Here is a 16,810-nt window from a genome sequence, read left to right on the forward strand (position 1 = left end):
ACCCTGCATCACCAGCAGCATACCACCCTGCATCGTCAGCAGCATACCACCCTGCATCACCAGCAGCATACCACCTTGCATCGTCAGCAGCATACCACCCTGCATCTTCAGCAGCATACCACCCAGCATACCACCCTGCATCACCAGCAGCATACCACCCTGCATCACCAGCAGCATACCACCCTGCATCACCAGCAGCATACCACCATGCATCGTCAGCAGCATACCACCTTGCATCGTCAGCAGCATACCGCCCTGCATCGTCAGCAGCATACCACCCAGCATACCACCCTGCATCGTCAGCAGCATACCACCCTGCATCGTCAGCAGCATACCACCCTGCATCGTCAGCAGCATACCACCCTGCATCGTCAGCAGCATACCACCCTGCATCGTCAGCAGCATACCACCCTGCATCACCAGCAGCATACCAGCCTGCATCCCACTGTTGACTTGCTTCCGAAGCTAAGCAGGGTTGGTCCTGGTCAGTCCCTGGATGGGAGACCAGATGCTGCTGGAAGTGGTGTTGGAGGGCCAGTAGGAGGCACTTTTTCCTCTGGTCTAAAACTAATAATATCCCAGGGCAGTGATTGGGGACACTGCCCTGTGTAGGGTGCCGTCTTTCGGATGGGACGTTAAATGGGTTGTCCTGACTCCTTGAGGTCATTAAAGATCACATGGCACTTATCGTAAGAGTAGGGGTGTTAACCCTGGTGTCCTGGCAAAATTCCCAATCTGGACCTCAAACCATCATGGCCACCTATTCATCCCCCTCCTCTCCCCTCTACTATATTCTACTCTATTTTAGTCTAGTCTAGTCTCGTCTAGTCTGTTCTACTCTAGTCTAGTCTACTATATTCTACTCTATTTTACTCTAGTCTAGTCTATTCTCCTCTATTCTACTCTAGTCTACTCTACTCTAGTCTACTCTACTCTAGTCTACTCTAATCTGTGTCTAGTCTATTCTACTTTATTCTAGTCTACTCTAATCTTGGTCTAGTCTATTCTACTTTATTCTAGTCTACTCTAGTCTATTCTACTCTACTCTAGTCTAGTCTTCTCTATTCTACTCTAGTTTAGTCTACTCTAGTCTTGTCTACTCTAGTCTGGGTCTAGTCTACTCTATTCTAGTCTATTCTACTCTACTCTACTCTACTCTACTCTACTCTACTCTAGTCTACTCTATTTTACTCTAGTCTACTCTACTCTATTCTACTCTAGTCTACTCTATTTTACTCTAGTCTACTCTACTCTATTCTAGTCTAGTCTACTCTATTTTACTCTACTCCACTCTGCTCTACTCTGCTGTTGTCTTGTGGACCATGTTGTCTACTCTGCTGTTGTCTTGTTCTCTAACACATGAATCTCTGTGTTGGTGAAGTAATTGGAAGTGAAAAGTGACTGTGGTTGACAGCTGAGGGGCTTACTCATCATATAATACACAGAGAAGAGAAATAACACCCTGTCTTGAAGCTTCCTGTGTGTGTGTGTGGGGGGGGGGGGGTGGACTAGTGTATGTGAGTGTGAGTGTGTTTGTGTGTGTGTGGGGGGGGGGGGTGGACTAGTGTGTGTGAGTGTGTTTGTGTGTTGGGTCAGAACGGATGCTTTGTGAGCCTCTCCATCTAACTCACAGCGTTAACCCGACCCCTGACCTCTAACACAGAGACAGCTTGTCTGTCACTTCCTGTCTCGGTGTTCCACTACCAGAGAGTACACTACTGTGATCCTGTGTGTCCTTTAGGTTTACTGACTGGTCTGCTACAGCACAGTGAGAATACAGTGTGGACAGTTTAACCCTCAACGTGGCGCCATAGATTTCGTAGGGAGGATCGTTCAACAGCGGTAGATGTCATGGTATGACATTGTCAGGCCCTGCGGTTTTAGGATGGTCTCTTCCCACAGACATTAGTAGACCCAGAACTTTACCAAAGACTACACTAGACAAGGTGTTATTATCTCACGCTCTGACTGAAAACCTCTGTGTTGTCTGTCCTCACGCTCTGACTGAAAACCTCTGTGTTGTCTGTCCTATAGGTGAGGCGTGTGGCGGACATTTTGATGCCAGCAACGCCGGGTACATCACCACCCCAGGGTATCCTCTGGAGTACCCCCCCCATCAGAGCTGTCGCTGGGTCGTCACCGCCCCAGAACCCTCCCAGCGTATCGTCCTCAACTTCAACCCCCACTTTGAACTGGAGAAACTGGACTGCAGGTGAGACAGAGAAGGAGATCTATACTGTTTATATCCAACACCACAGTGAGATCTGTTCTGTTTGTATCCAACACCACAGTGAGATCTGTTCTGTTTGTATCCAACACAATGTCCAGCTCCCTGCTGTTTCTGTCTCAGTTTCCCTCATAACAAGCCTTTGGTGTTATCTCTGTAATCTCCCACACCATATTCCCCATCTCTCTGTAATCTCCCACACCATATTCCTCATCTCTCTGTAATCTCCCACACCATATTCCCCATCTCTCTGTAATCTCCCACACCATATCCCCCATCTCTCTGTAATCTCCCACACCATATTCCCCATCTCTCTGTAATCTCCCACACCATATCCCCCATCTCTCTGTAATCTCCCACACCATATTCCCAATCTCTCTGTAATCTCCCACACCATATCCCCCATCTCTCTGTAATCTCCCACACCATATTCCTCATCTCTCATCTCTAGTCTCCCACACCATATCCCCCATCTCTCTGTAATCTCCCTCACCATATTCCCCATCTCTCTGTAATCTCCCACACCATATCCCCCATCTCTCTGTAATCTCCCACACCATATTCCCCATCTCTCTGTAATCTCCCACACCATATCCCCCATCTCTCTGTAATCTCCCACACCATATCCCCCATCTCTCTGTAATCTCCCACACCATATCCCCCATCTCTCTGTAATCTCCCACACCATGTTCCTCATCTCTCTGTAATCAAATTCCACATCAACAACAACAACAGCCAGGGAATTCTAGAACCCTAGAGAATCAGTGGAGTACTGGGAGCATTCCATTCCATATGCCTGACATGAGTTCTGTTTCTTCTACCCTCTATTGGTAAGTCAGAGAAGTACAGCCAGATTCCAGACCATCCGTTATTTTGGGAAGAGATTGACCATTGTCCATCTCTCCAAACTTCACATAGAATACCGTTGTATCAGCGGGCACTGAGTTGCATATACACGTATAAGGCAACATACACAACCAGTCAAAAGTTTGGATACACCTACACATGCAAAGGTTTTTCTTTATTTTGTACTATTTGCTATATTGTAGAATAACAGTGAAGACATCAAAACTATGAAACTGTGTTGGTTAATACAGGAGTGTCCACCGTGCTTCTACACCTGCATTGCTTTGCATTGCTTTGCTGTTTGGGGCTTTAGGCTGGGTTTCTGTACAGCACTTTGAGATATCAGCTGATGTACGAAGGGCTACATAAATACATTTGATTTGATTTAGAATTTGATTCCATGCGTGTTATTTCATAGTTTGGATGTTGTCTTCACTATTATTCTACAATGTAGAAACTATTAAAACACAAAGAAGTAAAACTCATTACACTGTCGATAGAGGCTTCCTTGAACACATATGTACGCAGACAAAATACATGTACAGGGCTGAGATAGAGTTTAGTCTACAAGTCTACAAGCTGATAGACGACAGGACACTCCTCGTAAAGCCTAACCTTGCAGACAATTAGTGGGCGTGTCCCAAATGGCATCTTAAGGCCCATCGGGCTCTGGTCTAAAGTAGTGCACTATATAGGGACTAGGGTGTTATTGGGCTCTGGGCAAAAGTAGTGCACTATATAGGTACTAGGGTTCCATAGGGCTCTGGTCTAAAGTAGTGCACTATATAGGGACTAGGGTGTTATTGGGCTCTGGTCTAAAGTAGTGCACTATATAGGGAATAGGGTTCCATAGGGCTCTGGTCTAAAGTAGTGCACTATATAGGGAATAGGCTTCCATAGGCCTCTGGTCTAAAGTAGTGCACTATATAGGGACTAGGGTTCCATAGGGCTCTGGTCTAAAGTAGTGCACTATATAGGGACTAGGGTTCCATAGGGCTCTGGTCTAAAGTAGTGCACTATATAGGGACTAGGATCTTATTTGGGACCTGGACATTCCCAGTCATACCCTATCTGCCTCTCTCTCTCCGTCCTTCTTCCATTTATTAACAAGCCATCAATAATACAAGGATATGTTTCTAAAAGAGAGATTTATGGCTCAGGATGCCTCCTGACAGTCTTTTGGAATGAAAACATTAATCTTTTAGCAGCTGTTGTCAAAAGACACTGCTGCTCTTCTTCAGTAGCACAGGAGTGATAGAAACACAGATTGTTGACTTTGAAGTTGTATTGTCACCTTGTTCTTTTTCAAACCTCGCTCATTTCCAATAACGCAATAATCAATATCAGTAGTACTATAAAAACATTTATGAAAAAAGTTAAGTACAACAAAAAACACACGAGAAATATAAATAATAACACAAGGAAGGAAGTAAGTATATACAGGGTCAGTTCCACGGTCAGTTACAATACCATATTTACAATATGGATACTGAATTGGTAGGGTTAGATATGTATAGGGGTAAGGTGGCTAGCATATGATAAACATTGGTCAGTGGAGGCTCCTCAGAGGAGGAAGGGGAGGACCGTCCTCCTCAGTGAATTTCTTATAAATACAAATTGGGAAACAAAAAAAAGTTAGCATTTTTAAATAAAACTATACTAAATATATTCACGTCACCAAATTATTGATTAAAACACACTGTTTTTCAATGACAGTCTACAGTAGCCTCAACAGCACTCTTTAGGGTAGCACCATGGTGGTTATGGCTATCCAACAGAGAGAGATGCTATGTTAGCTAGCTGGCTATGGCTATGGCTATCCAACAGAGAGAGATGCTATGTTAGCTAGCTGGCAATCCAACAGAGAGAGATGCTATGTTAGCTAGCTGGCTATTGCTATCCAACAGAGAGAGATGCTATGTTAGCTAGCTGGCTATTGCTATCCAACAGAGAGAGATGCTATGTTAGCTAGCTGGCTATTGCTATCCAACAGAGAGAGATGCTATGTTAGCTAGCTGGCTATTGCTATCCAACAGAGAGAGCTGCTATGTTAGCTAGCTGGCTATGGCTATCCAACAGAGAGAGATGCTATGTTAGCTAGCTGGCTATGGCTATCCAACAGAGAGAGATGCTATGTTAGCTAGCTGGTTATGGCTATCCAACAGAGAGAGATGCTGTGTTAGCTAGCTGGTTATGGCTATCCAACAGAGAGAGATGCTGTGTTAGCTAGCTGGTTATGGCTATCCAACACTGGAACTCTTCTAAATCGATGTAAGCTTTATTAATTCATTGCCACTGGGGCCCGCCGGTGTAACTGCTGAACTGCTTGCTGACTCTCTACTGTATTGCATGATGATAGTGGGTTTACTAATGCGCTAGTTCTAGTAGCTGTGTTATCTAGCTATGACGTTAGCTAATATGGTGGCAATGATATAGGCTGTGTGTAGCGGTTAGTGGTTATGATATGAAGGTTTGCTTGGAAAGGTTTTTTCAGCCTGGTCACAGACAGCTGATGTGTTGTGCACTGAAGTCCACAAGCGAAGGGAAAAGGTAAGAGGAGGAGAGCGCCTAGATGGGAGAAGGAATTATACCATGAGCAAAGTGATCATGCTGTTTGTATGTGGCTGCTATGAAAGTGAACTGTGTTTGTATGTGGCTGCTATGAAAGTGAACTGTGTTTGTATGTGGCTGCTATGAAAGTGAACTGTGTTTGTATGTGGCTGCTATGAAAGTGAACCCACGTGTGATCAGGGGTGTATTCATTCCGCCAATTCTGTTGAAAAACTTTTCTTAAACGGAAGCAAACGGAACTAATTTGTCCAATAGAATCTCTAATTTGCAACTGTTGGACTAATGATTCCACCCCAGATCAGCTAGATGCAGGCCAGTGTGTGCAAGGCGGTATTGAATGTGTCACTGTCTGTCACCTTGATTACTCAAACTGGTCTCTCCACCTGTGTGCACCTACGTTGTAAACTTTCACTCATAGGCTAGCAACCTCATGACGGGTACAGGAACAATTATAGTATCATGTAGTCGCCTAAACCTATCGATGTTGTTCCTGGCTAGCCTCATGACATTATAATGCGCTGTATAGTTATTTCCTGGCTAGCCTCATGACATTATAATGGGCTGTATAGTTATTTCCTGGCTAGCCTCATGACATTATAATGGGCTGTATAGTCAGTTCCTGGCTAGCCTCGTGACATTATAATGGGCTGCATCGTCAGTTCCTGGCTAGCCTCATGACATTATAATGCGCTGTATAGTTATTTCCTGGCTAGCCTCATGACATTATAATGGGCTGTATAGTTATTTCCTGGCTAGCCTCATGACATTATACTGGGCTGTATAGTTATTTCCTGGCTAGCCTCATGACATTATAATGGGCTGTATAGTTATTTCCTGGCTAGCCTCATGACATTATAATGGGCTGTATAGTTATTTCCTGGCTATCCTCATGACATTATAATGGGCTGTATCGTCAGTTCCTGGGTAGCCTCATGACATTATAATGGGCTGTATAGTTATTTCCTGGCTAGCCTCATGACATTATAATGGGCTGTATAGTTATTTCCTGGGTAGCCTCATGACATTATAATGGGCTGTATCGTCAGTTCCTGGATAGCCTCATGACATTATAATGGGCTGTATAGTTATTTCCTGGGTAGCCTCATGACATTATAATGGGCTGTATAGTTATTTCCTGGCTAGCCTCATGACATTATAATGGGCTGTATAGTTATTTCTGGCTAGCCTCATGACATTATAATGGGCTGTATCGTCAGTTCCTGGGTAGCCTCATGACATTATAATGGGCTGTATAGTTATTTCCTGGGTAGCCTCATGACATTATAATGGGCTCTATAGTTATTTCCTGGCTAGCCTCATGACATTATAATGGGCTGTATAGTTATTTCCTGGCTAGCCTCATGACATTATAATGGGCTGTATAGTTATTTCCTGGCTAGCCTCATGACATTATAATGGGCTGTATAGTTATTTCCTGGCTAGCCTCATGACATTATAATGGGCTGTATAGTCAGTTCCTGGCTAGCCTCGTGACATTATAATGGGCTGCATCGTCAGTTCCTGGCTAGCCTCGTGACATTATAATGGGCTGTATAGTCAGTTCCTGGCTAGCCTCATGACATTATAATGGGCTGTATAGTTATTTCCTGGCTAGCCTCGTGACATTATAATGGGCTGTATAGTTATTTCCTGGCTAGCCTAATGACATTATAATGGGCTGTATAGTTATTTCCTGGCTAGCCTCATGACATTATAATGGGCTGTATAGTTATTTCCTGGGTAGCCTCATGACATTATAATGGGCTGTATAGTCATTTCCTGGCTAGCCTCATGACATTATAATGGGCTGTATAGTTATTTCCTGGCAAGCCTCGTGACATTATAATGGGCTGTATAGTTATTTCCTGGGTAGCCTCATGACATTATAATGGGCTGTATAGTTATTTCCTGGCTAGCCTCATGACATTATAATGGGCTGTATAGTTATTTCCTGGGTAGCCTTATGCCATTATAATGGGCTGTATAGTCAGTTCCTGGCTACCATGACATTATAATGGGCTGTGTAGTTATTTCCTGGGGAGCCTCATGACATTATAATGGGCTGTATAGTTATTTCCTGGGTAGCCTCATGACATTATAATGGGCTGTATAGTTATTTCCTGGCTAGCCTCATGACATTATAATGGGCTGTATAGTTATTTCCTGGCTAGCCTCATGACATTATAATGGGCTGTATAGTTATTTCCTGGGTAGCCTCATGACATTATAATGGGCTGTATAGTCAGTTCCTGGCGAGCCTCATATCAGTAGTGTCATTGTGTGTCTATAGTAGTGTCATGAGGAAGGATACGGTTGACCCGAAAGGGATGCCATTGTCAAGCACAGTAGATGACTCCGTGTGTGTCCGTGTGTGTGTGTGTGTGTGTGTGTGTGTGTCCGTGTTTGCGTGTGTGTGTGTGTGTGTGTGTGTGTGTGTGTGTGTGAGCAGTATGCCTCCCAGCAGTTGTTTCCTCGACAGTACAGTGTGTGTATCTGCTCTCTCTCTCTCCACAGCCTCTGGCAGCACAAAACACAATTGCTACCCTCATGACATCTATGTGAGACAACACAGTATGGTAACTGGTCTAAAGTAGTGGACTATATAGGGAACTGGTCTAAAGTATTGGTCTATGTAGGACAGATGGAAGAGAAGGAGGAGATGGACAGAACTACAGGTAACACAGTATCTCTGTATATCTCCTTTGGTTGACAGAACTACAGGTAACACAGTATCTCTGTATATCTCGTCTGGTTGACAGAACTACAGGTAACACAGTATCTCTGTATATCTCCTCTGGTTGACAGAACTACAGGTAACACAGTATCTCTGTATATCTCCTCTGGTTGACAGAACTACAGGTAACACAGTATCTCTGTATATCTCCTCTGGTTGACAGAACTACAGGTAACACAGTATCTCTGTATATCTCCTCTGGTTGACAGAACTACAGGTAACACAGTATCTCTGTATATCTCCTCTGGTTGACAGAACTACAGGTAACACAGTATCTCTGTATATCTCCTCTGGTTGACAGAACTACAGGTAACACAGTATCTCTGTATATCTCCTCTGGTTGACAGAACTACAGGTAACACAGTATCTCTGTATATCTCCTCTGGTTGACAGAACTACAGGTAACACAGTATCTCTGTATATCTCCTCTGGTTGACAGAACTACAGGTAACACAGTATCTCTGTATATCTCCTCTGGTTGACAGAACTACAGGTAACACAGTATCTCTGTATATCTCCTCTGGTTGACAGAACTACAGGTAACACAGTATCTCTGTATATCTCCTCTGGTTGACAGAACTACAGGTAACACAGTATCTCTGTATATATCTCCTCTGGTTGACAGAACTACAGGTAACACAGTATCTCTGTATATCTCCTCTGGTTGACAGAACTACAGGTAACACAGTATCTCTGTATATATCTCCTCTGGTTGACAGAACTACAGGTAACACAGTATCTCTGTATATCTCCTCTGGTTGACAGAACTACAGGTAACACAGTATCTCTGTATATCTCCTCTGGTTGACAGAACTACAGGTAACACAGTATCTCTGTATATCTCCTCTGGTTGACAGAACTACAGGTAACACAGTATCTCTGTATATCTCCTCTGGTGGACAGAACTACAGGTAACACAGTATCTCTGTATATCTCCTCTGGTTGACAGAACTACAGGTAACACAGTATCTCTGTATATCTCCTCTGGTTGACAGAACTACAGGTAACACAGTATCTCTGTATATCTCCTCTGGTGGACAGAACTACAGGTAACACAGTATCTCTGTATATCTCCTCTGGTTGACAGAACTACAGGTTGACAGAACTACAGTAACACAGTATCTCTGTATATCTCCTCTGGTTGACAGAACTACAGGTAACACAGTATCTCTGTATATCTCCTCTGGTTGACAGAACTACAGGTAACACAGTATCTCTGTATATCTCCTCTGGTTGACAGAACTACAGGTAACACAGTATCTCTGTATATCTCCTCTGGTTGACAGAACTACAGGTAACACAGTATCTCTGTATATCTCCTCTGGTTGACAGAACTACAGGTAACACAGTATCTCTGTATATATCTCCTCTGGTTGACAGAACTACAGGTAACACAGTATCTCTGTATATCTCCTCTGGTTGACAGAACTACAGGTAACACAGTATCTCTGTATATCTCCTCTGGTTGACAGAACTACAGGTAACACAGTATCTCTGTATATCTCCTCTGGTTGACAGAACTACAGGTAACACAGTATCTCTGTATATCTCCTCTGGTTGACAGAACTACAGGTAACACCGTATCTCTGTATATATCTCCTCTGGTTGACAGAACTACAGGTAACACAGTATCTCTGTATATCTCCTCTGGTTGACAGAACTACAGGTAACACCGTATCTCTGTATATATCTCCTCTGGTTGACAGAACTACAGGTAACACAGTATCTCTGTATATCTCCTCTGGTTGACAGAACTACAGGTAACACAGTATCTCTGTATATATCTCCTCTGGTTGACAGAACTACAGGTAACACCGTATCTCTGTATATATCTCCTCTGGTTGACAGAACTACAGGTAACACAGTATCTCTGTATATCTCCTCTGGTTGACAGAACTACAGGTAACACCGTATCTCTGTATATCTCCTCTGGTTGACAGAACTACAGGTAACACAGTATCTCTGTATATCTCCTCTGGTTGACAGAACTACAGGTAACACAGTATCTCTGTATATCTCCTCTGGTTGACAGAACTACAGGTAACACAGTATCTCTGTATATCTCCTCTGGTTGACATAACTACAGGTAACACAGTATCTCTGTATATCTCCTCTGGTTGACAGAACTACAGGTAACACCGTATCTCTGTATATCTCCTCTGGTTGACAGAACTACAGGTAACACAGTATCTCTGTATATATCTCGTCTGGTTGACAGAACTACAGGTAACACAGTATCTCTGTATATATCTCGTCTGGTTGACAGAACTACAGGTAACACAGTATCTCTGTATATATCTCCTCTGGTTGACAGAACTACAGGTAACACAGTATCTCTGTATATCTCTCTGGTTGACAGAACTACAGGTAACACAGTATCTCTGTATATCTCCTCTGGTTGACAGAACTACAGGTAACACCGTATCTCTGTATATCTCCTCTGGTTGACAGAACTACAGGTAACACAGTATCTCTGTATATCTCCTTTGGTTGACAGAACTACAGGTAACACAGTATCTCTGTATATATCTCGTCTGGTTGACAGAACTACAGGTAACACAGTATCTCTGTATATATCTCCTCTGGTTGACAGAACTACAGGTAACACAGTATCTCTGTATATCTCCTCTGGTTGACAGAACTACAGGTAACACAGTATCTCTGTATATATCTCCTCTGGTTGACAGAACTACAGGTAACACCGTATCTCTGTATATCTCTGTATATATCTCCTCTGGTTGACAGAACTACAGGTAACACAGTATCTCTGTATATCTCCTCTGGTTGACAGAACTACAGGTAACACAGTATCTCTGTATATCTCCTCTGGTTGACAGAACTACAGGTAACACAGTATCTCTGTATATCTCCTCTGGTTGACAGAACTACAGGTAACACAGTATCTCTGTATATATCTCCTCTGGTTGACAGAACTACAGGTAACACAGTATCTCTGTATATCTCCTCTGGTTGACAGAACTACAGGTAACACCGTATCTCTGTATATATCTCCTCTGGTTGACAGAACTACAGGTAACACAGTATCTCTGTATATCTCCTCTGGTTGACAGAACTACAGGTAACACAGTATCTCTGTATATATCTCCTCTGGTTGACAGAACTACAGGTAACACAGTATCTCTGTATATATCTCCTCTGGTTGACAGAACTACAGGTAACACAGTATCTCTGTATATCTCCTCTGGTTGACAGAACTACAGGTAACACAGTATCTCTGTATATCTCCTCTGGTTGACAGAACTACAGGTAACACAGTATCTCTGTATATCTCCTCTGGTTGACAGAACTACAGGTAACACAGTATCTCTGTATATCTCCTCTGGTTGACAGAACTACAGGTAACACAGTATCTCTGTATATCTCCTCTGGTTGACAGAACTACAGGTAACACAGTATCTCTGTATATCTCCTCTGGTTGACAGAACTACAGGTAACACAGTATCTCTGTATATCTCCTCTGGTTGACAGAACTACAGGTAACACAGTATCTCTGTATATATCTCCTCTGGTTGACAGAACTACAGGTAACACAGTATCTCTGTATATCTCCTCTGGTTGACAGAACTACAGGTAACACAGTATCTCTGTATATCTCCTCTGGTGGACAGAACTACAGGTAACACAGTATCTCTGTATATCTCCTCTGGTTGACAGAACTACAGGTAACACAGTATCTCTGTATATCTCCTCTGGTTGACAGAACTACAGGTAACACAGTATCTCTGTATATCTCCTCTGGTTGACAGAACTACAGGTAACACAGTATCTCTGTATATCTCCTCTGGTTGACAGAACTACAGGTAACACAGTATCTCTGTATATATCTCCTGACAGAACTACAGGTAACACAGTACATATACTGTTGACAGAACTACAGGTAACACCGTATCTCTGTATATCTCCTCTGGTTGACAGAACTACAGGTAACACAGTATCTCTGTATATATCTCCTCTGGTTGACAGAACTACAGGTAACACAGTATCTCTGTATATCTCCTCTGGTTGACAGAACTACAGGTAACACAGTATCTCTGTATATCTCCTCTGGTTGACAGAACTACAGGTAACACAGTATCTCTGTATATCTCCTCTGGTTGACAGAACTACAGGTAACACAGTATCTCTGTATATCTCCTCTGGTTGACAGAACTACAGGTAACACAGTATCTCTGTATATCTCCTCTGGTTGACAGAACTACAGGTAACACCGTATCTCTGTATATATCTCCTCTGGTTGACAGAACTACAGGTAACACAGTATCTCTGTATATCTCCTCTGGTTGACAGAACTACAGGTAACACCGTATCTCTGTATATATCTCCTCTGGTTGACAGAACTACAGGTAACACAGTATCTCTGTATATCTCCTCTGGTTGACAGAACTACAGGTAACACCGTATCTCTGTATATATCTCCTCTGGTTGACAGAACTACAGGTAACACAGTATCTCTGTATATCTCCTCTGGTTGACAGAACTACAGGTAACACCGTATCTCTGTATATATCTCCTCTGGTTGACAGAACTACAGGTAACACAGTATCTCTGTATATCTCCTCTGGTTGACAGAACTACAGGTAACACAGTATCTCTGTATATATCTCCTCTGGTTGACAGAACTACAGGTAACACCGTATCTCTGTATATCTCCTCTGGTTGACAGAACTACAGGTAACACAGTATCTCTGTATATCTCCTCTGGTTGACAGAACTACAGGTAACACAGTATCTCTGTATATCTCCTCTGGTTGACAGAACTACAGGTAACACAGTATCTCTGTATATCTCCTCTGGTTGACAGAACTACAGGTAACACAGTATCTCTGTATATCTCCTCTGGTTGACAGAACTACAGGTAACACAGTATCTCTGTATATCTGTCTGGTTGACAGAACTACAGGTAACACAGTATCTCTGTATATCTCCTCTGGTTGACAGAACTACAGGTAACACAGTATCTCTGTATATATCTCCTCTGGTTGACAGAACTACAGGTAACACAGTATCTCTGTATATCTCCTCTGGTTGACAGAACTACAGGTAACACAGTATCTCTGTATATCTCCTCTGGTTGACAGAACTACAGGTAACACAGTATCTCTGTATATCTCCTCTGGTTGACAGAACTACAGGTAACACCGTATCTCTGTATATATCTCCTCTGGTTGACAGAACTACAGGTAACACAGTATCTCTGTATATCTCCTCTGGTTGACAGAACTACAGGTAACACCGTATCTCTGTATATATCTCCTCTGGTTGACAGAACTACAGGTAACACAGTATCTCTGTATATCTCCTCTGGTTGACAGAACTACAGGTAACACCGTATCTCTGTATATATCTCCTCTGGTTGACAGAACTACAGGTAACACAGTATCTCTGTATATCTCCTCTGGTTGACAGAACTACAGGTAACACAGTATCTCTGTATATATCTCCTCTGGTTGACAGAACTACAGGTAACACCGTATCTCTGTATATCTCCTCTGGTTGACAGAACTACAGGTAACACAGTATCTCTGTATATCTCCTCTGGTTGACAGAACTACAGGTAACACAGTATCTCTGTATATCTCCTCTGGTTGACAGAACTACAGGTAACACAGTATCTCTGTATATCTCCTCTGGTTGACATAACTACAGGTAACACAGTATCTCTGTATATCTCCTCTGGTTGACAGAACTACAGGTAACACAGTATCTCTGTATATCTCCTCTGGTTGACAGAACTACAGGTAACACAGTATCTCTGTATATCTCCTCTGGTTGACAGAACTACAGGTAACACAGTATCTCTGTATATCTCCTCTGGTTGACAGAACTACAGGTAACACAGTATCTCTGTATATCTCCTCTGGTTGACATAACTACAGGTAACACAGTATCTCTGTATATCTCCTCTGGTTGACAGAACTACAGGTAACAGAGTATCTCTGTATATATCTCCTCTGGTTGACAGAACTACAGGTAACACAGTATCTCTGTATATATCTCCTCTGGTTGACAGAACTACAGGTAACACAGTATCTCTGTATATCTCCTCTGGTTGACAGAACTACAGGTAACACAGTATCTCTGTATATCTCCTCTGGTTGACAGAACTACAGGTAACACAGTATCTCTGTATATCTCCTCTGGTTGACAGAACTACAGGTAACACCGTATCTCTGTATATATCTCCTCTGGTTGACAGAACTACAGGTAACACAGTATCTCTGTATATCTCCTCTGGTTGACAGAACTACAGGTGAGTATCTCTGTATATATCTCCTCTGGTTGACAGAACTACAGGTAACACAGTATCTCTGTATATCTCCTCTGGTTGACAGAACTACAGGTAACACCGTATCTCTGTATATATCTCCTCTGGTTGACAGAACTACAGGTAACACAGTATCTCTGTATATCACCTCTAGTTGACAGAACTACAGGTAACACAGTATCTATGTATATATCTCCTCTGGTTGACAGAACTACAGGTAACAGGTATCTCTGTATATCTCGTCTGGTTGTGAGGCTGTGAGGCTGAGAGGCTGTCAGGCTGAGAGGCTGAGAGGCTGTGAGGCTGAGAGGCTGTGAGTCTGAGAGGCTGAGAGGCTGAGAGGCTGAGAGGCTGAGAGGCTGTGAGTCTGTGAGTCTGAGAGGCTGAGAGGCTGAGAGGCTGTGAGGCTGAGAGGCTGTGAGGCTGTGAGGCTGAGAGGCTGTGAGGCTGTGAGGCTGAGAGGCTGTGAGTCTGAGAGGCTGAGAGGCTGTGAGGCTGTGAGGCTGAGAGGCTGAGAGGCTGAGAGGCTGTGAGGCTGAGAGGCTGTGAGTCTGAGAGGCTGAGAGGCTGTGAGGCTGTGAGGCTGAGAGGCTGTGAGTCTGAGAGGCTGTGAGGCTGAGAGGCTGAGAGGCTGAGAGGCTGAGAGGCTGTGAGGCTGTGAGGCTGTGAGGCTGAGAGGCTGTCAGGCTGAGAGGCTGAGAGACTGTGAGGCTGAGAGGCTGTGAGGCTGAGAGGCTGTGAGGCTGAGAGGCTGTGAGGCTGAGAGGCTGTGAGGCTGAGAGGCTGTCAGGCTGAGAGGCTGTGAGGCTGAGAGGCTGTGAGGCTGAGAGGCTGAGAGGCTGAGAGGCTGTCAGGCTGAGAGGCTGAGAGACTGAGAGGCTGAGAGGCTGTGAGGCTGAGAGGCTGAGAGGCTGTGAGTCTGAGAGGCTGTGAGTCTGAGAGGCTGAGAGGCTGTGAGTCTGAGAGGCTGAGAGGCTGTCAGGCTGGGAGGCTGGGAGGTTCTGATTGGCAGCTAAGCGCCGTGGATACTTAAAGCACTGCAGGTTCTAGTCTGTTATCTGTCAGATGTCAGATAGGATTATGGTTATGGACTGATGACACAGACACACATGCAAACACACACACAAACACATACACGCAAACACACACACACCCACACACCCACACACACACACACACACACACACACACACACACACACACACACACACACACACACACACACACACACACACACACACACACACACACACACACACACACACACACACACGCAAACACATACACATACACACAAACACATACACACAAACACACACACACAAACACACACACAAACACATACACATACACATACACGCAAACACACACACACACACACACACACACACACACACACACACACACACACACACACACACACACATACACATACACGCAAACACAAACACACACACACAAACACACACACACACGAATTTTGCCATTGTAGCAGAGCGGTAGCCCTCTCGTGGTACAGCCTCTGTCAACACTGCCTTATTTAACTACATGTAGCATGATTCTTCCTGTTTAACATACTGCAGTATGTCCACCCCCATACCCTGTATCCATATCTACACACAACACCATGTAAAGATATGAATAATTACAATATGGGGATGAGGTAGTTGGATGGGCTATTTACAGATGGGCTATGTACAGGTACAATGATCTGTGAGCTGCTCTGATGCTTAAAGCTAGTGAGGGAGATATGAGTCTCCAGCTTCAGGACATTTTGCAATTTGTTCCAGTCATTGGCAGCAGAGAACTGGAAGGAAATATATATATATGGAAGGAAATATAGATATATTTATTGCTATATATATATATATATATATATATATATTTATGTTTATATATAGATATATAGATATATATAGCATTGTGGTAATATATATATATATATAACTGACTATATAGCCCATTATAAGTCAATAGTAATATAGATATATAGGAATATAATACTATATAGCCCATTATAAGTCAATAGTAATATAGATATATAGGAATATAATACTATAGATATATATATGCAGTATATAGTGCTCTAGATATATATAGTAATATAGCAATATAATACTATAGATATATAATACTATAGATATAT

General features: G+C 43.2%; 1 protein-coding gene across 1 annotated transcript in view; it reads left to right on the forward strand.

Moving 5' to 3' along the window:
* Window positions 1–16,810, forward strand: part of nrp2b (neuropilin 2b) — a 222,397-nt gene that overhangs the window by 39,495 nt on the left and 166,092 nt on the right. Inside the window, 1 exon segment of the mRNA XM_064976976.1 lies at window positions 2,035–2,212. Coding sequence (XP_064833048.1) covers window positions 2,035–2,212 — 178 coding nt within the window.

The sequence above is a fragment of the Oncorhynchus masou genome, chromosome 10 (genome assembly GCF_036934945.1).
Source record: "Oncorhynchus masou masou isolate Uvic2021 chromosome 10, UVic_Omas_1.1, whole genome shotgun sequence".
Taxonomy (NCBI): domain Eukaryota; kingdom Metazoa; phylum Chordata; class Actinopteri; order Salmoniformes; family Salmonidae; genus Oncorhynchus; species Oncorhynchus masou.